Source organism: Acanthaster planci, linkage group LG18 (assembly GCF_054643075.1).
Source record: "Acanthaster planci isolate LZ-2023a linkage group LG18, COTS_SCS, whole genome shotgun sequence".
Classification (NCBI taxonomy): domain Eukaryota; kingdom Metazoa; phylum Echinodermata; class Asteroidea; order Valvatida; family Acanthasteridae; genus Acanthaster; species Acanthaster planci.
Genome location: NC_141794.1, coordinates 2,438,806 through 2,465,810, shown reverse-complemented (window position 1 = coordinate 2,465,810; position 27,005 = coordinate 2,438,806). Strand labels below are relative to the sequence as shown.

At 46.2% G+C, this 27,005-nt stretch overlaps 1 protein-coding gene across 9 annotated transcripts in view; it reads right to left on the bottom strand.

Moving 5' to 3' along the window:
• LOC110978520 (transcription factor AP-2-epsilon-like) overlaps positions 1 to 27,005 on the bottom strand; it is a 163,558-nt gene that overhangs the window by 33,026 nt on the left and 103,527 nt on the right. For 7 of the 9 annotated variants that reach the window (XM_087148396.1, XM_087148395.1, XM_087148394.1 and 4 more), the window contains 2 exons: positions 9,891 to 9,962; positions 3,282 to 3,345 (listed from right to left, as the gene is read on the bottom strand). In XM_087148396.1, the coding sequence (XP_087004522.1) occupies positions 3,282 to 3,345; positions 9,891 to 9,962 (136 nt within the window). The remainder of the gene's footprint in view (positions 1 to 3,281; positions 3,346 to 9,890; positions 9,963 to 27,005) is intronic. The other 2 variants (XM_087148393.1, XM_087148392.1) reach the window with 1 other exon arrangement.

Genomic DNA, 27,005 nt, shown 5'->3' with positions numbered 1-27,005 from the left:
CATTGCCACCGCCAGCAAGTCCAAAGACCTAGATATGTGAGGGGCTTTTTTGTTCGGGTGAAGCAGGTTACGATTAATGAAAATGCATAACCGGGGAGGCCAGTGTATACCAACCGCGTACAAACACTGGATTCCGTGCTGGGGTTTAACATGGACTCGGTCCAGTCAGTAAATGCACAGTGAACTGATGTTGGGTCTCAACATCGACTGTACCAGTGTTTCTGATTAGGAGGTCGGCCAGTCCAAATTCTGAGCCAGTCAAGTCCCTTTCCCAGCCCTGACGTTTTTCAGGAGTACAAATAAAACTAACCAGTGTCCCTTTTTAAATACGTTCCATTTTAACCGGCAGTCGTTCACTTGAGATGTTTCACTCGGTTTCTGTTAATATCGTTTGGTCCTTATAATTTTTGAATTGCTGATAAGTTATAAAAGAATTTAACCTAATGATGATATAAATATTAGGTTATCCGCAATTTTTACTTTCTGCTATTGCTAAGAAAAGCAATTTCTTTACAATTATGACCCCCCCCCCAAGCTATAGAGTTGGGGTGACTTAAAATAGTATAAATATTTTGACTGCCAAGACTCGGAAGCGTCCAACGTTGGGATAGATCATGTGATGAGTCATGTGATGATTCACGCAACGGTCTTGGAAATATATATATATGTATATATTACGAGAAGTGTGCAGTCACCTTTGCACATCTCACTTAACCAAATTACAAATCCATTCCTCAAAATCCAGCAAGAGATATTCATTTGTTTAATAGTACAAGTTGCTTGATTCAGAAAGAAGAACCTTTCCCTTGCCAGAAGTGGTAGTGCGGTATATTTCTGCTCTTCGTCACATTTGGTAGCTCACTGGGTGTGAATTTTTCAGAGTAATTTGTCGGCCTTCACAACCACCCACTGTGCGATGGAGCCTTTTCCCCGCCTGTCTTGTTTGTATTAAATTCTGGTAATCAATTTTCCACACTTCAAATCAATTCTGCTTGGATATTGCCGAGAATATACACACAGACTCCTTGATGAGGTTGAAGGTTTTCAGGAGAGGACCGTTGACCTGAAAAGTGCAGCGGGTTTGAGTGAAGCAAAACCAGGGCCTTTTCCTTCGCCTTAGCTCTGCCCCCGGACCGGAGCGCTCGGTAGTTTTTTTTTTCGGGATAGAAGCTTGGAATTGGCCGGCCATGCATGATTGCCATCACACCGAACAAGGAGATTAATTTAATTCAACACAGCACACTGTGAGAGCGAGTCAGCCTCGACATGTTATTAGCTTACATACTGGAGAAAGGCGCTTTTAAATAATTAACGAAGAGCTGTGCACGGCCAGTTTACGCTCGGGTCGCGCGCGCGCCGGACAGCCAGAAATGGATCATAATACAGTCCTCGCAACGCGGAGCAGAGCCCAACCGATAATGGGCAAAAATGGCCGTTATGAATTGATCAAAATATTCACCTGGGACACGACAAGAAACATCCTAATGTATTAAATCATCCCAGGCACTTAGACAGAATGGCAGTCTATCAAATATAGCGGAAAGACGTCAATAGACGACTGGGGGCAAAAGAATACACGCGAAATTATTCAAAGAGAAGGAATTGTAAGATTATCAAAACAAGCCGGTAGCTGACAATAGACCGACGACTGAAGGAAGAAACATGAGAATACTAGGAATATGACACGAATACTTTCCAAATGGTATATAAATATATTATTCAACATCCCATTTGCCTGCTTTTCTTAATTTATTCATGAGGTATAATGATAATATTTATAAGCTGTATGGTACTTGACTCGCAAACCCATTTCAGTCATTGTGAAGCAGTCTATTTCGCCCAAGTTATTCTGATGGACTCTCATTTTCGGTGTTTGGTTTTTTGTACTTTTCACTTATGATTCGATTTCTCTAGACTGGATTATTCTGTACCGATTTGGCGATCAGAATATAGGTTGAAAAAAGTGAGGGGCAATTTCGTGGTGGAACTGTGCATCTTTATTTTTACTTTGGTTTATGGCTGAAATGTTAAACGATAGAGACTGGTGGATTTTTTTTGGGCCAGCGATCGTTAGTGAATTTGTCGCGGGTCACGGAAGCATCTTTATGCGCGGCGAAGCGCATTGCTCGGCCGGTGAGCAATCAACCGCCACGGCTCCCTGGTCGACAATTAGGGGGAAATCATCTCTGATAAAACAGTGCGTCCGTCTTGCCTATGTGTTCACATCGTCCCGAACCGATCTCTCACTTGCGCTCTTTCTCGTGCTATCCACGATCGGGATCTCTCGTCTTGTGTTCTGACAGGAGCACGACGACTGTCAGCTCCATCCCGCGATTCGACCCACGCGCGACGCGTTGCCCCCGCCGTTTCATCTCGCGCGGCGGCAACCGGGCTTTCATTTTCATTAGCAGAATAAACAGCCTAATCCCTACTGATGAACCCGCTCGCCTGCTGGTGAAACAAGAGACGAGGCCAATTTCTAGCCGGTTGAACCTCGACAGACCCCGAACAACCCGCTCGTGCGAAAAAATTGCGCCGGTTGGCCTCGGACTGGATGGAGCAACCGGTAAAGTGGCCAACCTGGCGGGGTTTGAATCTCAATTTAATCCGGGTCATTCAATGCACGCACACAGGTGCCACGTAAAATATGCGCTGTCAGAGTTGGTTTACAAAAAAAGATGTCATCAGAAATAACTCACAGTGAGCGAACATAACACCTACTACACAATAACAGATACCAACTAATATTACGAAAAACTTATCCACAATGAATCATCTTCACAAAGCTTGCATCTACGCATCTGTTCACATCGAGAACACCATTCTAGGTGACGTGCTGTTGCAAGTGGCAAGTGCCATAGCGCAAATGAGGTAGGTAAAAACTGTATCCATTGCCAAGTGCACTTGTACCCAGAAGCTAATATGCATTGAAATGGAAGGCTACGCTGATACGTAAGTCGGGAAAATGAAATGAAATTTGTCGAACTAATTGCGAACTACAAATTCAGTACAACCGACCAAGCTTTGAGCCCAGTCTTATGGCGCCAGCCTTGCTAAGTTTTCCCCTAACACAGAGTACTATGACGTCATACAAAGAATACTGTAACATTTGGATTTTTTTTCTGGACAATCTGTGTGCTGACCTCATGTCTTAACTCCGATCACTGGCAAAAGCGTCACGTTAACGTTACCAGGATAATCGGTTTGTTCCAAGTATGAAATGTAGTCAGGGAGAGCGCCCTCCAGAGTTTTTGATTTTTTGTTTCCATTTTTAAACTCACCTTTTCTAATAACTGATGAATGATGATCGCCGTGTATATAGTTGGAACCATCATCGTGTGCTCCCTGCCAAGAAAAGAAAACACGCAGTTTAGTCTCCAACAAGAACAATCTCAGGTTTTGGCACACCTTAACTGCACTTGCATAGGAAGACCCTAGAATGGTTCGCTGTATCTTTAAGATAAACATATATGAATAGTTGGCAATATTTGATACGCAAAGCATCCTGTTTCATCAACTATATGATGGCTGTTGGAAACTTAATAGTTTTTTTTTATTCAAGAATAAAGGTGTGATTTCAGTGGTGCTGTCAAGGAGCCTCAGACAGGGTACTACAGGATTGAAGAACACAATGGTTACAGCTTGCTTGATTTAATTAGTCTATCCCTTCAGCTGTGATTATGTGGTCTCCTGACGGATGCAAAGCGACGTCTTCCGATGTGATGTCAGAGCGAGTTACTAAAACAATTTAAAGCAACAGAACCCTGTCAACACAAAGAGGAAATCGATCTCTGGGAAACCTTTTGTTGAATGTGTCTGGACCACGAGATTAAAAAAGAAAAGGAAAGAAAAGAGAAATCTGCTTCAAAATGGCCGACCAAATGGCGATCAAATTTTCAATGAAGCTCTTGGCAGAGGTGACGACACATATCCTTCCCAGAAACCCTTGGGGTTTTAGCCGGGGCTCAATCGAACTCAGGAAAAAAGGCCGTGAAAGAGCCTTGTGTCACCCGATACCCAACCGGCGAAAGCTCGTCTTTCAAGGCAGATCTTAAGGAGAATGCTCCCCTGCCTAGAGCACTCGTCTGTCCTCGCCTGAAATCGCGCCAATTTCACCGACGTGGCGGGTATACAAATGCGAGCAATCAGGGCTAGACGCAGCCGGGGTCAAAGGTCACCAACTTCAACTTGATGACGTATGATCGGTACCGTCCACAATGGCGGCAGTGTGCGGAGGACAGAGAGGCTCGGTGACAGCCTTCTGCGAGAGGGTAATCAAAAAAGATATGTTGCTGATGGCGGCGAGTTACATGCGCAGTTCCTCGCTCCATCATACAAGTTCAGACAGGCTACCGGGTTCAAGGGAAATTGAATGATGGCTGGGCAAGACTGGGAAAGAGGATGTCAAATTGTCACAGGGGAGTCTTGGACGTGGAGAACGAACCCGCAGAATGTGGACAAAGAAAACAGATACCAGGTCATTAAAAGTGAGCCATTGCATTGTCGAAGTCGTCAAAGAGTTTTCTAATTCAACGATGTACATGGCATTAAGGAAACTAGACTGGGATCTCATGATCCGTCCCAGGACATGCCAAGGCTTTCAATAAAAGATGAGCACTTTCCTGCCAAAACCACAGTACATTTTACCCAGCACAAACCCACAGCAACTTCCCCTGTGCTCAACGGCATCGCCACAAAATGCCACTTATATATATACTGTACATGCCGCGAGTCTACCACAACTGGTCGGACACGGTATGAAAGCGTCATGTCACATACCGACGCTGCGTAAATTCGCCACCAGTTTTACGAGCAGTAGATTTATGGCGGGTATTTAACAAGATGGTCTTGTTTTAACGGGCTGACGGCGATAGGCCATAAATCAGTGAGGCGTTAGGGTCGCGTGTCCGCTGTCGTCGTGTATGATAAATTATACAGCAAGAAGACGGCTCCCTGGAAAAGGCGGCACTTGGCCAGGCCATAGAGCAAGGAATAGGCCAGACCACCAAAAAGCATAATCTTTGGTGACCCCCCGACTATCTTTTGCGCGTAGAACTTCGAAAAAATCAGTCAACTTGAAGGCATTTTACATAATGGGTGAACAGAACTCAGTCGTCTGTGAACACCCTTTCATTTTAATTTTGAAAAATGTGAAAGCGTTGTAAATTTCGCTGAATGTTAAGAAGTAGACACTTTCGAGTACACTGAAGTAAATTTTGACAGTAAAATAACACTACTCGGTATTTTTGACGTGATTCAAGTTTCAGGTCTTTCTGTTGAGGGAAAGAGCTAGTGGAGGCAAGGCTAGACGATAGAGCGCCACTGAGCTCGCCGGGCAATAATGGCGCGGTTACTGGATAGTCACTGACGGCCTATCTCAACTGGCTGCAATAACACTTGTGGTGTCAACAACCGTGTCATCTTAAGAGATTCTCCTGGTCACGGCAAAGCGGTACTAGAACTCGGGCCGGACCGAATCCCAGGAACGGAGAACCAAGAGATGGGGGGGGGGAGAGCAGAGGGGAAGATGGATCGCGAGAGCCCCAGTGACGGGGCATGTGTACGGTCACGCATACCGAAGCACCGAGAAATCAAATATTTTAATTGTAACTGGACCAATGGGATATTCAGGCCGTGGATCGATCGGTGAGCAGCCCTGCTTAAAGAATCCGAGGCACTCGAAAACACTTCGGGACAAAAGCGGATACATTCCGCGGGACAAAGAGGCAATTCGACCCACGAGGGGTGAGGCCCGGACACGCTGGGATCCAGGGCTCCGTGCCTTTTCACCGGACTTTTTCTTCTTCTTTTCTGATTGCGGCGGGTCGATCAGATATTCGCCGAGGCTTTTTTTTTCTCCCCTACCACAGGGAACAGAGAAACGTTGCTTAGGAAAAATCCATGCTGGACTTTTTGTTCGCCATTCAGAAAATCTTGTCGCAAACATGGTGGTGGAGCTCCCAGGATTTATACGATCAATGATTGCCCGAGCACGATGCTGATACATAGGATCGGGAGTAAGCAGGGGAGGCATCCAGGCATCCCTATATACTGTTCACGTACTTAAGATAGGCAGAATAACGAGGCCAAACCTCCAGCTGACCACATCCCCGTTATCAACACGAAAATATTTCAGGCTTGGTCCTAATTTGCCTCTGACACAGGTATCAACGTCCCATTGCCTTCTATTGTGCCTGGCCGAGGCCGCTATTTAGCCGGGGCCGGTCCGTGCAATTAAAGGGAAGTCTGTCCTCAGAGAACAGGTGGATAAACAGCCAAAGCCGCCAAAAGCAGCCGTAAACAAATTCACTGCCCAGAAATCCCCTTGCTTTATGACGCGGTGGTCATTTATTAGCAGAGCAGTGGGCCACCCCAAGCACCCCTCTATCTACAAAAGAGGGGGGGTGGGGTGGGGTGGGAGGGGAATACAACAATAGGCTCTACGTCGGCAACCGCTGTAAACACGCTGATAATTGCAGAAAGATTATCTTTTGCCGTCGAAACCAATTTCATTTGAAGGGTTGTGGGGACGGCAGACGTCGCATGGCCGAGGCACTGAATAAAAGAGTGGAAAGGCAAACCGCATCTGTATAAAATTTTTTTTTTACAAACCCTGAGACGAACTGCTGCTGAACTGTACGCGGACGCCCCATCGTGGGGCGGATGGTCGAGGGGCTGGTGGTCTCACTGATTACCGGGGTCCCGACGGAGGAGGGGGGGGGGTGTTAGTCCAATGCAGTAACAATCCTCGTCAAGGTCTCCTCCTCAAAAAGAGTCGAGACGACAAAAACACGGGAGGGCGATACAACCATTATGATGCGGCAAAGAAACCCCCTGAACCTCTTTTGTGTCGTAGGAATCTTGCGAATACCTTTCAGGTTTTCAGAGGGAACGCAGTCGGTACAATAGCAGGGTACCTAGCTCCCGTGTCACATGGGAGGATGGAGATACCCCTTTACCGCATTTCGTGCTGGGTATCGATACAAGTAAAGTCTGTTGCTGGTGAGCCCGCGACTCTTTCCCTCTTTTCAACTTCTGCTTCAGTTTCTGCTTTCACCCTCTGCTAACAGGGGTGTGAGTGGCCAGTTAAAATCAAAGCTAAAAACAGCTAGAAAAAAAGCTAAAAATGCTAAAAGTTCCAATACTTTTGTACAGAGCAGGTATACAAAAAAATCTGAAATTCAGGGTCAACGTCTTTCCCAAAGAAAGCTGAAATCAGCTAAAAAGATGGATTCTCACACTCCTTCTCTAAATGGCTTTATTGGAAAACTCTGACGACAGAACACGAAACCAGTGAATAACGACTTTGGGATCCAGGGACGTCAACGCCACAATTCACGTTGAATTAATTGACGCAAATCCTGGGTAAAATTCACAGGAACGAAAGGGAAAACCGCCCCACTCATAACAGGTGAAGTCATTGCTGACCAATTAACCTGCTCCTCATCCTGATATCGTGCTATTAAGCCTCCAACAAAACAGCCTCTCTCCGGATCATTTCCTTTCCCCTTCCAAACGGCACAAGGAAATGTTATCGCGATGGACGTCAGGTGTTACGAAATCCTCATTGAAAAGGGCCAAGTGCATGAAAGGCTTCCCGAATCGATTTTGCAGTCGTCAGAAATGGTCAAATTAATCAGAGCCACTAGATGAATGAAAGAGACACTGGACACTCACAATACACTGGGCAGTAGGAATCACCCCCCCCCTGTGTTTTTTTTATAGTATTTTACTAACACAAGGGTCTAGTCGCCGCTCAAAGCTTCAAAGATTATAAAAAATTAACGGCAGCAATTTTTTTTTTGCGTGACGCACACAAATCTGCGTACAAACCAAGCAAAATTCCCTCACGATTAAAAACCAATCCATTAATCAATCAAGACTTTCCAAGCTGTCCTTTTAACCACTCGTGCACAGAACTGGTAAAGGTACTTCCAGTTTCTTTACAGTTAAATTTTTACATCTCGAAAGACTTCTAAAAAAATTAACGGGGGGGGGGCTGGGTTGACTTTAAAACCATAAAAGAATCAGGCTAATTTGATTTAATGACAAACTTATGGCACCTCATTTCCAAATGCGATCTTTCTAGAATGAAAAATTCTCCACGCACCATGAGACAATCATGCACATGAGGAAGCGACGGCCCAATGAGACACGAGCGACGCTAAAGTAGGTCAGCCAATGAGAAGTGCTAAGGCCGGTCTATCCCCCCCCCCATCAAGCTGGGATGTGGCGGTAGTGATTCATGGATCTCAAGCAACGCCAACTTCGTCCCGGTTGTCTTAGGCGCTTCCGAGAGGATTAAGAGCCAATCCAAAGCGGAAAGCCTTAACATGGGCGCTGACACTCGCCAAGGATCCCCCGTCCCTACCCCCTGCTTCGGTACACGGGGGGGTAGGGGGAGAAAGCTACACCTGCCGCAGAGCCGATGATGGTCTTACAGTTGTATATAAAAAACTTGCTTAGGGATTTTCGAAGAAAACATCGAAAGAAAAATGGGCAAGCAATATGCGTATAAGAAAAATTGAAAAATACAGTGTGTCAGTTGTCATTACCCGCTAAGACGTCTGCGTTACGTTCCCGTATAATTCTTCCTTTGCCCACAACGCCACAAACACGCGTCACATTCTCTTTTAACATCGAGCAGTGCATATACTTCACACGTGGCGGCTTCTTTGTCTTTAAGGGTCATTTCGTAATTCGTAAATGAGAAACCTAGCATATCCGAACCCCACCTGATCACACTGAGTCAAGCATAGATTGCGGGGTGCATATGTAGGCCTATACATTACCACGGTCGTTTCGTACGGTAGCAACTTTTTTTTTTTGGTTTTGTTTTTGTTTAATTTTTTACTCAGCAGTGATCTGAGCTGACACAGACACGAGACAGCCGTCCCGACGAAACTCACAATTCACATGATTGATTGCATCAGAGCGAAAAGCCCAAAAGGGAGATAGCAAATACCCACCCGTACCCAAGCAGAGGTCCCGTAGGTTGCCCCTAATTGTTCGCCCAGACAAGCCTTGGATTCCCTTTATTCAGGAGTTCCCCCCTCCCCTCCCCCCAAAACCGTCTGAGGGACATAAAATGCTCCACTTTGTTCCCCGTCGACGTACCGCGACAGGTTCCTTTTGGTTCCAGTTTTGTGCATTGACGAGTTATGTGTTCGTTTCATCCATTCCGCCGCGAAGTGATCTCAGTACATGAAAGGAGTGGTTGAAGAGCGAGCGTGTACATGTACTCGTTGGTTTGGATGGCTTGTTACTAAGGACATTTGTCATTTAACGACGGGCCGCGTTTGTTGCGAAACAATATCCCCCTTTCAAAGGGGCCAGCCTCGACAGTTGCACAAAAATTTACATTTAGAAGATTTTTTTTTTCAGATGAACACACGGTGTCCCAACCAACCCTGCAGGCTGTTTCTGACACAATCATTCCCACACAAAGATACAACTACTGTCAAAGAAAAACGATTATTTTTCCCCTTACCAACTGTCACAATAGAATAAAGCATTTATGGAACCTTTTTGTTTGCAAAGGCGCACGACTATACACTATTTAGGATGGTGCACCAACAAGACATGAAATGTTCCAAAACGGCCATTGTCGCCAGTCGGGCGGTCTCTGTTCACAACGGTAAGATAGATTCTCAATCAGGCACGCTCCAACGGAAAAGCCTCATCACTCCTTAATCCCAATTGCCGTTTACATTATTCATTGCCATCATAAAAACCATCGGACCTTAAACTTTGACATCGATTTGCATCTCTTTCACTTAACAGCTGCTGAATGATGCTGATTTTGAAAGAAAACGTCATCGATTTGGGGGGGAGGAGCAAGAGTCCCATTTTTTTCTGGAATAAAAGAATAAGAGAGATGATTGTCTGACCTTGTAACAATCGGAAGTCTCCATGAACCAAGGAACTGTGCGGATGACGTCAATGCCGCATGTGTGGCTTCTCTGAACATTGGAAAATGAAAAAAAAAAGAACGCGCCATCCACTTTATTGGTCGGTTCAAAACATTCAAGTCTTTTTCGAAATCAGATTGTTTGGAGTCTGGAAAGAGTTATACGTGAAAGAGGTTTTGAAGCTTTTCGTGTGTGTGCTTACATTCTTAATGAATAAAAGTGTTTCAGTTTGGAAAAATCATGGTTTGTTTTTGCAAAGGGATCTGAAAATATGTTGAGCGACGTCTGTGAGTTAAGCAGCTTAGTAGGTCTTGCGTTTACATCCCAGAATTGTATATTCAATGTGAGGTTTGCAAAGCAGTGACAGTTCCCCAAGTACGCAAGGTTCGCGCAGCCCATCCACTCCAATCAGTGTCATATATGATTTCAAGATGGTGATTTCTGCTCTGATGACGGACGAGCCGTTCGGTTTGATTGGCTGTGACGGCGCTCTGCACGACTTTTAGGGAACGATAATTGATATCGTTAACGCGTCTCAGACGCCATTACCCACATCAACCTCGAACTCAGCCCGACGATCTTGCAGATTGCGTGACCCCGGATGGACCCCATCAGCGCCACCTCGTGCTCACGCGCGCACCGCCCACCTGGTCAAACATTTACGCACCGTTTTAAGAATATTTACTTTTCTAAATCGAAGCCCAAATCCAGTTTGTCCTCTGCGGCTTCCGGACCGGAGTCGAAAAAGTTGACAATATTCACTGCAATCAATTATCGGCAATCATTCCAACAAGTGCACAGACTCCAAAAGGAAGTATCTATAGGAAGTCGTGTCCCTCGACGACACCGCGACTTCCAGTATGCTTTGCAGTCCGACGACAGACGAGTGTCCGGCTCTTCTCCACGTGCAAGCTCCACCACGTTACTGCCAGTCAGAGAATTTGCTGATGCACCCCCCCACAAAAATTCGCCAGCAAAAAGATGCTTATTTTTAAACAAGCTCCACCATAACATATTATTACATTCCTCTTCTAGCAGGTCAAAAACGACTGAAACCACTAAGACGCAAGAATCCAGTCAAAGATTTTTTTTCCATAAAAACACCAACTGACATGCTCCATAAAGCTACACCAAACAGACTATGAGATATGTTTGCAATAAGGAATGCGCTTCCGGCAAATGGTCCTTTAAAATAAATGGCTCGAGCCTGACAACATCACCGACTTGAGATGATTAAGTTTTATCTGTACACTGTACACGCTGCACCGTATCATTGCGCATTTGAGTTTGATCGCAGTGAGCTCGAGTTCGATGATTCACTGTGCGTCGGAGCTTCACCAACCCCGCACACATCGTCGAGCCGGTCGCGCTAAAATGTGAGCGGTGGCCGCGGCTGGCAGCGCAGTGCACAGAGGAACAGCGGATCAATCAGGGCGCTTGGTTGTAGGCGACTCGCGACTGATTTACGGCATGGCTTCGGGGGCCGCCGTTCCCTTATCCCTGAGCCAGCCAACAATTTTAGGTTGATGAAAGACGGGGGCCCGGGATCCCAAAAATACGAAACAGCATGAGGCAACAACCAGCCGTGTGGATGAAAAAAAAAATTAGGACCGAGGGGAAGCGCTTTGGGCTTTAGTACATACACGCAATGCAAGTAGACTTTACTTTCTGGATTGTTTGAGGTCAGAATACGCGTCACGAACAGGAACTGTTATGAACATTTTGTTGAAGGCTGATTCATGCAAGTCAGGGGAGACGCGCCTAAACCTGCGCCCACTCAAATTACCTCCTTGAAACGACAGGGGTATTCATCTTCGTGTCTTTTATTCTGTTAATTTGGCGAATTTAGGCGTGTCGCTGCAGGCGGGCCCCCTTCTGCTTCTGGGACCAAGACGACTGACAGCGGCTTGCTTGCACTGCGCATGCGCATTGACCTCTGCTTCCCATCTGCAAAATTTCTCGCGACCTTTGAAGACTGTATGAAGCGACTCGCGTTGCCGTCCAAGTTCTGCCGGGGAAAAAAATAGCGGGGGGGGGGAAGTTGACCGCAGACAAAGAGGTTCGGTTAACCCCGCTCCCCTGTCAACCTGCGCTCGGCCAAGAAGGATGGGAGGTTCGAAAATCGCACCTGAAAACAATTTTCCATTGCCATTTTTCCCGCCATTTCAGATCCATCTTTGTCAAGCCGCAGAGACAATCAATCCTTCCTGCCCGCCGTCCCACCTGTAGATGGACTGCCATCTGACTCACTTTCTTCAATTTCCTTTGTCAAAACTTCCTCCAAAAAAAAGCAAAAGGCATACAGTGCGCCGGGCCATTGTAACGATGTGTGCTAGATTGACAGAAATAGTTTCGATATAGGGCGAGGAACTGGCATGGGTATCATACTCAAAAAAAAAGCTATGGTTATTGTCACTGCACAGTCTGACCTACTCTATTCCTTGGTTGATGAAGGTCAATCCAATATGGGATATTTTGATATTTGTACGTGTCCTTCGTCAGCAGGGATTGACCCATATCACTGAAATAATATATGACCTTAGGTTCGTCCCAGACATGTTACATTTCCCCTGCGATTCGCCTATAGCGTATGCCCTGCCCGAGATAAAAACGCCCAGGGCAGATCGATCGACGGCCCGAGAGGGAGGCCAACCGACCTTAGATTGGGGGGGGGGGCGGAGTTGAGCCGGGGCGTCGACAGGGGTATGAACAGACAACCTCTGCCAACTTTTGCCAGAGAACGATTCAATTACCAACGCATTACGGGGTAAGAACCATGAGGGGACCATGAGAGCGGCCATGTTGCTCGCAGACTATCGGGTGATGCCAAATGGGAACGAGCAGTTGGTGTCGCCATGGAGACCGGTTGGTATCACCATGGCGCCAGGTCGATCCGCTCTCATCAGCTTTCCCGAGCGCCATGGAGGTTTCTTTGTCCCGTTTAAAAGCACGTCACAAGACTCAACTAACCTGCACTCCAGCTTGGTTCTTTATTTCTGCGCAAATGTCATCCTCCCAGGTAGCCGTGAGCCTAATGTCATCTCGGTCACAGTCACATGAATATCAACGACGAATCGAATTGCAAAACAGAAACGTTGGGCGGGCACTTGCTGCAGTTCCGCTCATTTCGACGCCGAATTAAACAGTCCAGGAAAACGTGCCTGCAATTGACGTCGCATAATAAACACCTCTGATCCGATTTTACCAATTTCTACTCTCATCACCTTTTTTCCCCTCTTCATCTTCGCTTGAATTTTTTTGGAATGCGATCCCCACGAACAGCTGTCTTGCTTCTGATATCCACGGGTAAACTACCCTGCTTCGCCGCTCTACTCTTCCCGAGTTCGTGTCCCCGCGGACGGCTACAAAAATCGAAGTTTAAATCATCTTTCCTGTTGGAATCAAGTGGTCGTGATTCGCGCTGAATTTGTCTAAGGGAGGCGGATCATAATACCACGAGAAATCGAAGGGGGGCATTTACGGTGAGACGGTGACAGGTGGACAGAGCATGCAGCGGGAGGAAAATGTTGAATGTAAAAAGCCTTGAAAGGCGTCTAGATATCACGAGTCAAAGTCAATGTTTGGGATGGAGAAACGGTCTCAGGATTACCCGTCGCCAAAAGCAGAGCGTTATAGAAAACGGCACGTGGGTAACCAGAGCCCATCATTTGAGGAGCAATATTTCTCTGATAAGTTTCCCCCAAATGAATTTGGATTAGAGTGATTCGATTTAGTGATTGGCAAGTCACAGACTCGTATATAGTGTATGCGCCACACAATGTCATCATAATTTATGCTGCAATTTCTCCTGTTTCCGCAGATAATTATGTACTCAAGACAGTTTCGAAAAATGTACGGAACTTAAAACATTAAAGGCTACCATCTGGTTATTGCTTTTGCGAGCTGCCACATGGCGGGAGGCGGCAGGGGACACTAAAGTGTGCTATCTGCGACAGGATTAGTGTGATGTCTCAACCCAAGAGCCGGATCCGACCGACACAGTTAGGGCGGTGGGACCTATCGCGTAGAGTGGGCAGTGGTCGGCTTTCGGCAACTAGGACATCGATGCGAGCAGTACTAGGCCCTGTGCGCTGGAGAGGCACATAATCAGGGAGAGACCAAAAAAAAAACACGGTCCGAGTTTACTCTGTAATCTTGGATGATGTGTGTCTCCTATGCGCATGCCACCAACAAAATGCTCAAGCCGGGTACTCGAGCCCATGTGCATATGTATGATGAGAGTGTGTGTAAAATCCCCAGGAGAGACTGGCACAGTCCCATGGAACGAGGCTGAGAAGATACCGACTCCTTCCAAGGGGTGGCTGGGAACACGTTTTATGACTCATTAATCATAAAGCCGATGCATTATGTATTTGGGATTTAATTAGAACACAGAGAGAGAGGAAAAAAAAGAGAGAAAGGGGAGAGATGAAAAGGGTGGATTTAAAAGGGAGCCCAAAGTCTCTTGGCGACAATTTTACATGTATGGGCTTCGGGAGGGTTAGGGCAGGCTGGTTGGCAGGCGCAATCAATCAGGGGACAAGGGGGCTGGAAATTGGGAAAGACAAAGATGCAAAGATGTCCCTACGGCGAGAATAAAAAAAAAGGGGCACAAGAGGCGAACATTTTGGAGGGGGATGGCTGTTTGGGCGCAAAGCCAGATGTCAGCATTAGCGTCTAAGGAGAGAAGCCTTGTGCGCGACGTACTGGAAGCGGTCGCCAACAAATGAGGTGGAAAACACGCACAGTACACATGTGTAGGCTGTGACAGCAACGATCTCCAACAAACTAAACAGATTCTATGCTAAAGGTATTTTATCTCTTACACCGCCTGAAAAAAAAGAAGACTACAGCATGTTGAATGAGCAGTGAATGGTTTCTATTGGATGAACGGGCGATTCAGCATGGATACAACAGAAACCTTCTCAAAGTTTTGCACCGTGTTTAAGACAGCAAAGGCGAAGTCCTTCCTGTTGTATGGGCCACTTGTGAATTTGCTGGGAAAACGGCGTTATCCAGGCTTTTAAAAACTACGACAGCACACGAGCAGCATTCGAACAATAGTGTGTACAAGTTCTGTCCCCTGAAGTTGGGATTTCCTTCAACACGTTGACTCAAGTTGTTGCATAGGTCTACAGTTTGCAATGTTTCAGTGTACATGTACGTGTATATGCACTTTCCGCCACGTACAGCTAATGGCATTCCTTGATGTGCGACAAAAAGACATTCCTATATTCTCTTTTTTCCCTCCGACGAAGTCACAACAGGGCATTCACTGCCAACTCGTCCCGCAAAAAAAAAACCTGCTGCAGTACTGACAGACGAAGATCCCTCCCAAACCGCCGGGGTTAACCCGGTAAATCTCCCGACAAACGTCAACCCGGGGCCTGGTCAAAGACCCCTTTTTATATACATCCACACGCCGGGCGATCGCAAACTCCAAGAGGGAGAGAGAAGCAGCAGGTTAGGAGAGAGGGCCGCACCGGGGGCCCCCCGTCGATTCAAGGCGGGAGGGGGGGGGACCCGGTCGCTCTGGCTGCTCGGCGTAGGTGGTGTAATGAGAAAAACAGACCCGTCGAAAGTTCAACTCAGGTTAAATACCCTACCCAGCGAAGAGCTGGGGCTATATGCAATGTACGCATCGATCTATTACAAGAACACTCTCAAACAATATCTCAAACACCATGGAACTCCATTTTGTTTGAGATACAGAGAGGTACGCCTTTGCAATATCGTCATTAAACTAATCATTCAAATCAAACTGAGATGATTCCTATCAAATCGTTCATTTTATGTGCGCTGTGTCTTTAACGTTTACACTCAAAACAAAATTGTACTTTTTTGTGAATTAAGGTTTAATGCATACCAGAACTGACCACTAAAACACAAAAGTGTCCCCCAAAAAATTACCCTGTACGTGATGAGAATTACAGTCAATGTAACTTGGGGAAAGTGGAATTACGAACAAACTTCCACTCAAAGTTTGACTAGATTTTTAAGCACAAACATGTTCCTTAAAATAACCAAATGGAAATGATTTTTACTTTAACACAATTTCAGATACAAACATCTTTTACACGTCTTCTGTCATGTACAGGGTCTGCCTCTTATTACGTCACAGTCGTGTTTTTCCTACATTACGGGCGATTCACAATAGTGCGCCTCTAAGAGTTTGCAAGTTGACCAATCACAGTGCGCAAAATCTGTCGACCCTTTCCAAACGCGCACTGGGTCGACAGATTTCGGGCATTGCGATTGGACAACGCGTTGCAAGCTCTTGGAGGCGCACTAGTGTGCTTCGCCCGTATTGACTAAAACAATGGCTGACCATCATTACACAGTGTAAAGAATAAAGTGTTGAAATCGCACGCAGTTATCAGAACACCAGAAAGAAATACGCGCACTATTAAATCCTAAATGAACACACAACCATAATTTAAAATAATGGGACAAGTGTTCACTTTGAACAAATTTGATGTAACGTCAAAAACCAACCAAGGGGGATTCCTCTGTAACCGTTGGCTGTCCATACAAATTGTAGGTAAAATGAAAGTGATCTGTAAGCTGTGAACAAAGTAAGTTAATTATGATCCAGCATTTCCACAGTGTTACTTTAAAGTGTTTGATTAAATTTGTCAGCAGAATTCGGTCACTCAAGATTAGTCATTCGGTCACCGAATCAAATACAAGTACCCATTTAATAAGGCGGTGTACGCTAATGTGAATAGCACATGAATGCGTTTTCAGTTCCTTCTCGTCGTAGCGTGCATTGGTAACCGCTGTGCGTGCACAGGTTCTAAGAGCCGATCCGATTTATATGTACTGTAGCGACGGTGACTGGAAATATTGCACTTTCAATCTGTGAATTAACTATTTAACTGGTTATCTTTCCTGCTGTCAAGCGCAACTCCCGACAAGATTTGGCAGATCCAGCTTTGCACAAGCGCAATGTCGCCCAAGAAAATGGATGACAGAAATGAATCTTGTCAGCGAACGTCAATCGTTTTCATCAATTCTTTAACTTATCAATCGGCTTTCTTATTTTGTAATTTCCAGAGACGTTACTTTTCACCCAGTGCAACTTGAGAAGTCAAATGGGAACGAAAAAGGCGCGGGAGAATGGAGGTCAACGGACGATACTTCATTCCATGGGGATGGAGATCAAAAACGAGTGGGAAACATATGCAGCCCGAGTCTAAAATGCTGAATGTAGGAGGGTCCTGACTATATATGCAACTTAACTGAATTCACCGTCAGGAAAGGGTGCGACTCCGTGATCTTTCTGACACGAGACCTGTGCAAAGCTGTGTTCAACCAATTATGCCAACCGTTTCCCTGTTGGAAAACAGAGCCATGTTGTTGGAGCAATAAAGACGGAACATCTCTCACCCCAACACTATTACAAGACGGTAATGAAACCAATGTGGCTGTAGACAGACAACACATCCACAAAAGGCATGTGGGGCCCCCCAAGTTGTGATAGATGAAGTCACGGGGGAGGGGACACATCACGGGGGTAACTATCCCCGGGGATAGGGGCAATGAGGGAGTGTATCCCCTCTAGTTGCTCTATATACGACATGACCCGAGGAAGGAGGAAGTGAGCATCCGTCATCGCGGCCCTCTGCCGGGTGATTTATTGTTCATATTGTCTAGACGTATGCAGTTTAACAATTACCTGGTGTCGTTTGCCATAATATCGAAACGGTTTAGCTTGTCAAGGCATCGCAGTCGTGTGACCGGGGCCCCCCATGACACATTGTCATTCGTTGTCCGAGATGAAAATGCAAACCTGACGAACTCGAGCCAGCGAACGGTCGATGACCTGCGGTGTTGTTTTTAGAGGAGGGGGCAGCTCTCGGATTCGACCCGGCGCAGAATTATCATTAGTCAATGGTGAACGCACTATCCACTATTAATCATCTTTACACAACGTCGAGAAATTCTCTTACTCAAATCAGCTCGACGACTGACGAGGCGAAGGGGAAGGGGGGGACTGCACCTGCAAAATTGGAACTGGACCTGGAAGTGGACACTACAACCCAGAGAATGACATCTTACATTACCCCCAATTAACGGTGACAAATCTGCAGCAATTTTCAGCAAGAACGCAACGGGGGTGACCGGCATATCAAGGTTTGTAAGAGATACTACGCAAAATCATCTCGAGAAAGGGGAATGTGGAAGTGATCTGGTTCCTCTTAACTCAACACTCAACTGCATGCGGTCCCGAATCAGACGTGTTACCCTTCTTCGATTGGGCAAAACCCCACGGCTTACAACTTTCAGCATCTATGAACTTCCGCGATCGCCACTTTGGGATTCCTGCCCTCAAATATGCCTGTCTGGAAGCCATCGCAAGAACCGAGAATCGAATCGTTCCAACCACGCTTTAAACACTCAAACAAAAATTGTAATCTAAAACACATGTTACAGGAAACCTTGGAACATTGAACGGGAGCCTACCCGCAACAGAGCTGAAACCCATGGTCCCACTTTTATCTTAGCTCCGAACTTGGGTAAACCTGTTCAAACTTGAGCTTTGAAGCTCGGCAGGATAGGAGGAAAATTTAGCAGTAAGCCAAAAAAAAAATTATCCGAGCTGCCCGAAGGAACTGGCCGTGTCTAGGCCCCGTGGTCGACCTGCATCACTTCCCCGCACAGCGGACATTGCCTCAATCTACACGCTGAGTGAATTCTTCCTCCGTATTTTGCAATTGGGCTCAGTAAAGTCTTAAAGGGGCTTTTTTTATTGTTGCTGCCCGGTGACGTTCCCAAGGAAAACCTCTTCAAAAGACTGGAAACTGCAGGTCACAAATGACTCCTTTCCGCGACCAAGTACAAGTTTCTCACTTCGTCGTACCAAAGATTTCGACCTCTGAATCGACACCGAAAAGTCTGACCAGTATCGATGTGAGACTTTGTATTTGCCTCGACTCCCGTTTGTTTTCGATACCGGTGCTCCTTTACTTTTCGAAACAGTCACTCAGGGACAGACAGGATGTGGCTTGAGGGCACTGGGCTACTAGCAATGTTTGTCCTGGCTACAATCTTGACAGGCTCTGACTTTGTGTGTAGCAATTGCGAAAGACCACGAGAGATGAGAAATCATTCCTTAAAAAATGAAGTGCATGGCATGACACTGAAAAACTGTCTAAGCTCGCAGTTTAACTTTTAAACCCATTTCATTCAGATCTGCTTACCACTTTGCCAGAGTAACAGATAAAAAAACAAAGAATTGAAGAAATGTATACTGCTTTGTGAGATAGCGTCAGTGTGTGCTGTTACGTCCGTATATGCCTTGCAATGTACACATTTTAGTTTAGTTTATTTTTTGTTCTTGTTAATGCTTTTCCCGAGGATTACAAACCTAAACCTAATTTACCAGAAGTTGCGAACATAATTTGTGTGTTGGCCTATCATAATCCACGCACAACTTTTTGCACTCGACTACGATCACTATGATTGTTAGCCAACTGTCATTTTAAGCTTAACCTTATTAACTAATTATTAAAACAATTAAGTATCTGTGAAGGAACAATTCCGTTCCTCTCCCAAGAACGACACCGACAGTTCTGATTTAATGAGATGTACTGTAGAGTGCTAAAGGAACAATCCCTCGATATCGGCCATTCATCGACTTGCCTTGATGCGCCCGTGTGCGGTTTGACGCCTGGCCAGAGCCAACCGCAAAATCGTCTTAATTGCTCCTCTATGACAAATCAATTAGCAAGGTGTCCCGTCACCACCTCTCCTAATTATCCTCATCGGCGTGGATCGGTTGGGACTCGGCGACAGAAGTGGTCGACATGGACTGGACACCTGGGTGCAATCACGAGCCAAGAATGACCAACCATTGATTGCCAAAACGGCTTATCACGACACTGAATAAAGGCACCGACTTTTCTAATGACACTTCATCCATGGTAACGACCGAAATGATGAGATTAGTTACTCCCAAAAAAAAGGAAGAACAACAAGGACTCGTCTCTTGAAACCACTACTTAAACGTTAAAACAGATTTGTGTAATATGTGAAGTCGTAATCTTTTACCTCGTACGTAATGTTCCCAGACTGTTTCCGCATAAATACACCATGAGAGAACTCCCTGTTGTTTGGAAGATTTACGCAGATTGCTCGAGACAAGTGGTTATTATAAAAACGGTGGGTTCACACCAATGCATGCTGAGCCCCCTCAGGGCACCAGCTAACAATGTCATTGGACGGGCGACAGTCGCCACGATTATTCACTGGTACCTTGGCATACTTGTAAACCAATATGGCGTCTCGCAGAGGTCAAAGGCCGGCCGTGACAATTTCCAAATTGGAGGAAAAATGGAAATAAAACGAGCTATATAGAGTTTCAGCATCGAGTTGGACTTTCAGTGAGTCGGGAGACGAAAAAAAACCGTAGTAAAGCTGATAAGAATATACCGCCAGTTGAAGATTGCTGATGATGTATTGTTTTGGAAGGCCCCCCGTGTGTGGTTTAAGAGTCTGGTTTCTGTTGTGTTAACGCCCCGCCGCCCCGGCCATCTCGAACGCAGCGGGCATAGGGTGGTAATTGCCAGGGCTCACTGCAAGCAACAACACGACTTGGTATTTCGCCATCTCCGCATGGCAGCCAGGGCTGGCGTTCGAAGGGAACAGAATTGCACCGACGCTCTGTGATGACGCGGCGACTGTTGCGAAGATGGCCGCCAATGTGGGCCTTGAAGACGGGCGCTGATCGTCAACAGAATGGAGATGGAAGGGTCATAATCGATGCAGCTCTTTTCTCAGTCTTTTTACCGCCCCACTGCTCAGGCTTCGCCATGGACAAAGAGCAAGACACTAGACACATCAATGAAGACTTCAGATTTGCACTTTCACGCATAATCTACAACGCCTTAAGTTAAGTCTAGATGCAGACGTTGTGGGCAATTTCCTAAGAAAGAACTCCTGGTTCGACCTTATGGTTTTATTCCTCCATGTTTGACCGATACACCAGTTTGCACATCAGAAGTGGAATGCGTAGACAACTTCATACAAGGCTTTACTTGAGAAGACCAAGCACACGACCACTGAATCATTTGCTGATTGGATTGTACCATTTCGCAAGTATTCCTTCCCCCCCCCACACACACACATACGCTTCACTCCTGTCAATTGGACAGCATGTCGGTTATTATTTATTAAGAAAAAAAAATCACTTAAAAAAATCACCTCACGTGTTATAAAGCGAGCCCTCTCCATTGATCTAATGATCCAAGCGATTCACAAGCGTTTACTAAATTAACTAAGACCAAGAATGGCCACACACACAAATCTCCTCTATTTTGGACAAAGAAGGGTGATTCTACCCCGAGAATTTACGACAACAACGAAATGAAAAGCAACGGAGCCGGCTTCTCCTCTGGCAGTCATTCACGGTCAACTTGCTCCGGAGTCCCCGATGACCGGTTCCTTTGATTGAGAGGCGCTTTCGCCTGGTGATGATTCTTCTTGCCTTGTGTTTGCTCTGGCAAGTCAGGAACCGCAAAGAAAAAAATCCAGCGGCGTATGTGAACGAGGCAGGTTCGGTGAGCTTGGCAGCCGCGTCGAGTGCCGCCGCACCGTGTCTATATGTAATATTCGGTATGCCGAGAAATGGACCCCAAAAAACACCAAAAACGTTGAGCATACATCGGGAGTAGCCCCAGGCGGAGGGCCCTCGGGCCAGACTTGGAACAATGATTGAATTTACCAAGAGGGGGCTTGGATAAAACCTGGGGGGACTTGAGCCGCGGGTTTTGTGCGGTCACAGCTCTTTGGCTTTACCGGAGTATCGAAATGTAGCGAATGGGAGTGTTGGTGTTTACCAAGACAAACAACCACTTTGGGACGCACAGAACACGGGCCGTTATCACGATTCGATTGCCATTTTGAAAACAAAAATTGCCAAACAAAACGAATACCAGTAAGAGAAAATGGAATCGCTATTCATTGCCGCCGCGCACGGCGCGGTCACTATTACGAATGCATTCAAAAACCTCAAGTGAATAATTCTGACTTCCCCCCTTGACAGCAAGTAATTGCCTCCACAAGAAAAAACGGAGGGACGGTTTATTTTTCGGGAAGAGAAGTAAGTTGAGTTGCTAGTCCTTGGCTTGTTACTGAGCACTGTGTAAGAGCTCCCGGACACACCACTTTCCAATATAATTCGCCGCCATTGCCCCTTACCACTCAAGCCTACTTGATTCGCATTCTTTTCACCCGCGTTCTTTGTTGGTGCTAGCGTCTAAAGGGGGTTCTGGGAGTAAAAGGATTCGGCCCAACACCCCTGAAATCTTTTTTTTGGGGGGGGGTCTCCAGAAGGCCGCGGCCTTCCCCCCCGTTAATGGAACGGATCACGGCGACACAAAAGGCGGTCTCCGTGGTCGGTTTGACTGGAAACACCCCGGATTGTGTCCAGACCTTTTTTTTACTTGGGAGATGGACACGGTAAGAAAAGTTCTTTTAAAAGGATTTCAAGAACCTAATCACCATCGCACTGTAAACACCTCGGATGGTTATTTTTCTCGTATAACAATTCACCGGCGCACAAGGCAAGCCAACAAAACAAGTCCGACATCGGAGCGGTGCAGGCCCTCACTCCACCGGTATTTGCACTGGCGGAGGTCCGTGTCATTGGGCATGGCGATAGCAAACAGTAACAGAGCCATGAATAAGGACGAGCATCTCCAAATCCGATTGCAAGTGTAGCTGACCCTTACCGCTATGTACACTTTCCCCTATCCCCCCCGACTCTCAAAATAACATCGAGCTCCAACAGCGCCTGCACAATGATAAAAAACCGAGCGAAGGAAACCAGTTGACCGTCTGATGAATGGCACATTCTCGAGTCGCGCCCACCGATAAGCTGGGGCCTCTCTGACTTAAGACCATTTTGGTTTTGGTTTTGGTCAAAGGAGTCCGGTACGAATTGGTTAACGGGCATCACAACTGTATGACCTCTTAGCGGTCGTTTTCAACATCGAGGAAGTTGACATAATCGCCGCTGAGTACCCCCCTTTTATTCCGAGAGGGGGGACCTTTGGAAATCATCGATGATGTTTTACAACTTCGTTAACTAGCTAATCAGCGAAGTCTTTCGCACGAGGAAGGGGAGGCATAGGCCACGCCATAATCGCCCCCATTCACCCAGACACAAGACCATTACAAGCGGCTGGCCTGATCCCCATGTTATCTCATTGTTTCCCAATACTCTGCTTAAGCAATTTCGGATAAGGAGCTGAGGGTTTATCCACTTCTATTGCCCTCTCCAGCGATCAAAGAATTTGCTGGTCTGGCCCTAATCCGACCGCCAATCCTGTTCACTTAGGACTTCATGGCCAACTAAATTCTCGGGCTTAACCTCAAGAAGAAAAACCGGTCACGCCAAACCTCGGCAGCAAAATACAAGCCGGTATTTCACACTAGGGCTGGGTTACGTAGCAACAACCATTGTCGGCAAATTATGTTATTTCCTCCTAGGTCGGCATTCATTCGATAATTCTCCGATGCCTTATTTGTAAACGTAACAGTTTCCAAAACAGACAAAATGGTTTTCATCATGTCTGACACACCAAAGTGCAGTGTCACCTTCAGCAGAGACGCAAGTCATCAAGGTCGTACCAATGACCCTCCTACAATCAGTGAATCACTGGCATATTTTTCTTAATGTAAAGCTAGAAATTAGAAATGCGAGGTCTGAACAATGATCAGTCCAGAAATTATAATACTTAAAATTCAACTACACCTTGTTAAACGTAATGTTACAGAAATGGCCTTGGAGCTAAGCTTGAATTACGTCTGGGCCTGGTGTTTTTTAGGGCCGAGTATTGCAAAACAACCCAAGCGTCATCTTAGGCGGACAAAACTCGATGCGCAGTTAGGCCATTTCTGACGATCACTGCGCCGTACTTGGCTAGCCGTCCGGAACCGTGCCATTACACAGGTTGCCGGCCGTGTAATGTCGTTTTGCTGCGGCAGTGACTAACACGCGTCTCCGCTCCGTCCACGCGGAATGCAATAAATAAGAAGGGAGTCCTGTAGGTAAGAACAGGACTTTTCATACGCTGGAGGAAATCTGACCCGTCATTGTATGTGTATGCGTGAAATAGGGTCAAAAACGTGTGGATATTTTAGGAACAGTTTGACGATTCAGCCGCTGTGACATCTTAAGTCATCTTAAGGGATCATTCTTTGACATTTCAACTCAGTACGCTGTGACTGTATGAGAGAAATGATTTTAACTTCGCATGCAATCAAACCATCAGCTGCTTGACTCAGGTAAACATTCGACCAAACGTTCGGAGGACCTCTTCACAAGAGAGCAGAGAGATTTGGGGGGCCAATGTTGGCCAAATATCAACTGTAAGCACTTTTCTACAGATTGTGAGCGTGATCTAGGGCATCCAATTCACCCGTACCTATTCGTTTGCTCCTATGCAAAAAAAAAAAAGTGCACCCAACGACCGTACAAATGTATTTAATTTCCTTAAATATTTCCAAAGACATGTTACATGAGGGTCGATATTCCAATGGCATTTTCAGGTCTCAAATTAATACAGAAGCACAGCTTAGTACAAGACCGGGCTTTAATTGTCCTTTAGTCAAAGGAACGAGGGACAGAAACAAACCGCAGGGAATGGAAAAAAACAGCACAGACAATGAAATCGATACAAGTCTGGTTCCTTTCCTATTAAACACAACTGCATTGCCGCAACATATATACACACACAGAGAGAACAAAAGTGCCCTGCAGACTAACAGACACCGAACAGGTTTCCGCACATTTTTGGAGCTGCATCCGCAAACGGCATGTAAAACCTTCTTGTAAATTGAGCGTCTTGTACATACACTCCTGGATATGTAGGTTAAACTGCAGCCCACATATTTATACACGTCTTAAATCCGCGGCAAATCTCGCTCTCCAACCGGCCCTTCGAACGGCGGCGTGTTTACCCTGGTAAACAGACGCGCACAAGGGGCGAGCAGCGCGCGTGCACGCGCTGCATGCAGTGTGGACAGTGCTACCGTGTTAAGCCGGGAAAGCCGCCCCGCCCGAAAAAGTCGTAAGTGCAGTGCCCGCGTTTCTGAAGCCGCGGCCGGGGCTCGAGCAGGCAAAGTAACGAAATGAACAAACACTATCAACCTACTTAGAGGAGAAACGACAAAACGGCAGACAGGTCCGATCTACAAGCTTGATGCTGACGTTGTCAACGAGACATGATGGCAGGCGGTGGGGGGGGGGGTGCTCGGGGTGAAGATGGACCGCGCTCCTGCGGGGGGGGGGAGAATAGGAAGCTACCCATGGGTAATGACAACGCCATGCAACGAAGATGGATGGGGCTGGCTTGCAATCAGAATACAGCGCCAAATCCTGGCCAAAACCACCCTATTGCCTCCACACAGCTAGCACGGAAATTGAAAATACAAGCATGAATGATACAGGTGACACATGACAGGGGGGAAAAACGGAGGAGGGTGTCTTGGGAACAGGGGAAGATGAATGAAGCCGATTCGATGCGGTGCGATTCTCTTTATGCAACCATGGTCACGCTGATTTTTTTTTTGTTTAATGCAAATGGCTTTCTACACGCCGGTCGCCATTTTGATAAGGGGGTCAGTCCAGACTAAAAGAGAGAGAGACGAGGTCCAACTTCCACTGAACTGAAGTGGAGGCGACACTAATTCAGCGCGGTTGTTTAAGCTCCTCCTGACGATATTTCTGTTTAACAAAAGACATTCCTTCATTTAAAGCATCGTGTTTGAATTGTTGGTAATAAAGAACTTCCATTTTAGACAAGTCGTTTCCCCTGACGTTCCACTCCAACTTGCTCCCTCTTACAAAGCACATTTTTAAAAAAATGAAAAGGAAAACGACGAAGTATACTTATGACATTACGGTTTGGTAAGTTTGTTTAGAATGACACAGACCACCGTCATTATTTGTCGCCTTAAGAACATTTAATCCTAAGCCTCCATCAATTCGAAAATGGACATTTTAATACATGTAGGTTAGGAACTTTTTCAGACGGCATCACACTAAAAACACGAATTCCACTTCAACTTTTAAAGCAACACCCCCAAAAATCTATATATATATCTGACTGATTGACTGAAACGCTTACCGAAAGAACAGCTTTCGTGATCTTCGGTCAATATTTCTCAGTACAACGATTGAACAGCCCATTGAACTTTCCGCCGCACAACAGCGACTGTTGAGACCACGACTGACGCCTTTTGCGAACAAATTTGTTCGTAAATTGTGTTCCTGATTTCTTAGAATGCACGCCCACAAATCTCCACCTCGCCAACCCCGCCCAACCTTCCAAACAAGCCACTATAATGAGTCAAGCAGCTTTCAGCAACAACACCGACAACAGTTAAGTTCAGCCTTTGCATGAAATCGACAGAATGCTCTACGAAATTAAGCACACTGGACAAGTTGTCTTACTTATTAAATATTTTCCGACAAACGTGCAGTCTGGAATGCCTAAACTCATGACCGACAATATACCGATATTTGTCTACTCAAGGGGATTCTACTCTGCCATTCGGTACTGAAGACATCCATGTCTAATCATATAAACAAACAAAACTGGCTATAATGCATTCATGATGTGACCTAAGACTTCACAACACAGCTCGGTCTTGACATCCAACTCCGACCTTTCACCTTACGCCTGACAGTACCCCGTAGTCTGAACCGAGCCCTGCTCTGTTGACTGGTTTTTGTTGCCACAAATAGAAGGATTTTTATTTTTTCATTCCACGCGATGCTCCATTTAACGACCAACCAGGCTCCTCGTTTCAATTCAGATAACATTGGACAGGGTTATTCCAGGCTGAAAAATACAGGCCTCACACCGTCAACAAAGATGGCGCCCACCGTCTGCCGGTTCAGGTAGAGAATGCCTCGTCGTGTCGCCTGGTTCGTGCCGGCGATTCCCCCCCGCGTTATTCACCGCTGTTCGCGGTGAAAGGTCGCGATTAAATGAAAAAAAAAGAGGATTCCCCGGGTAAAACATATGGCGTCACTAATAAAAAGTGACGTTGTGTTTTTCACCGTCCGCGGCCCCGATAATC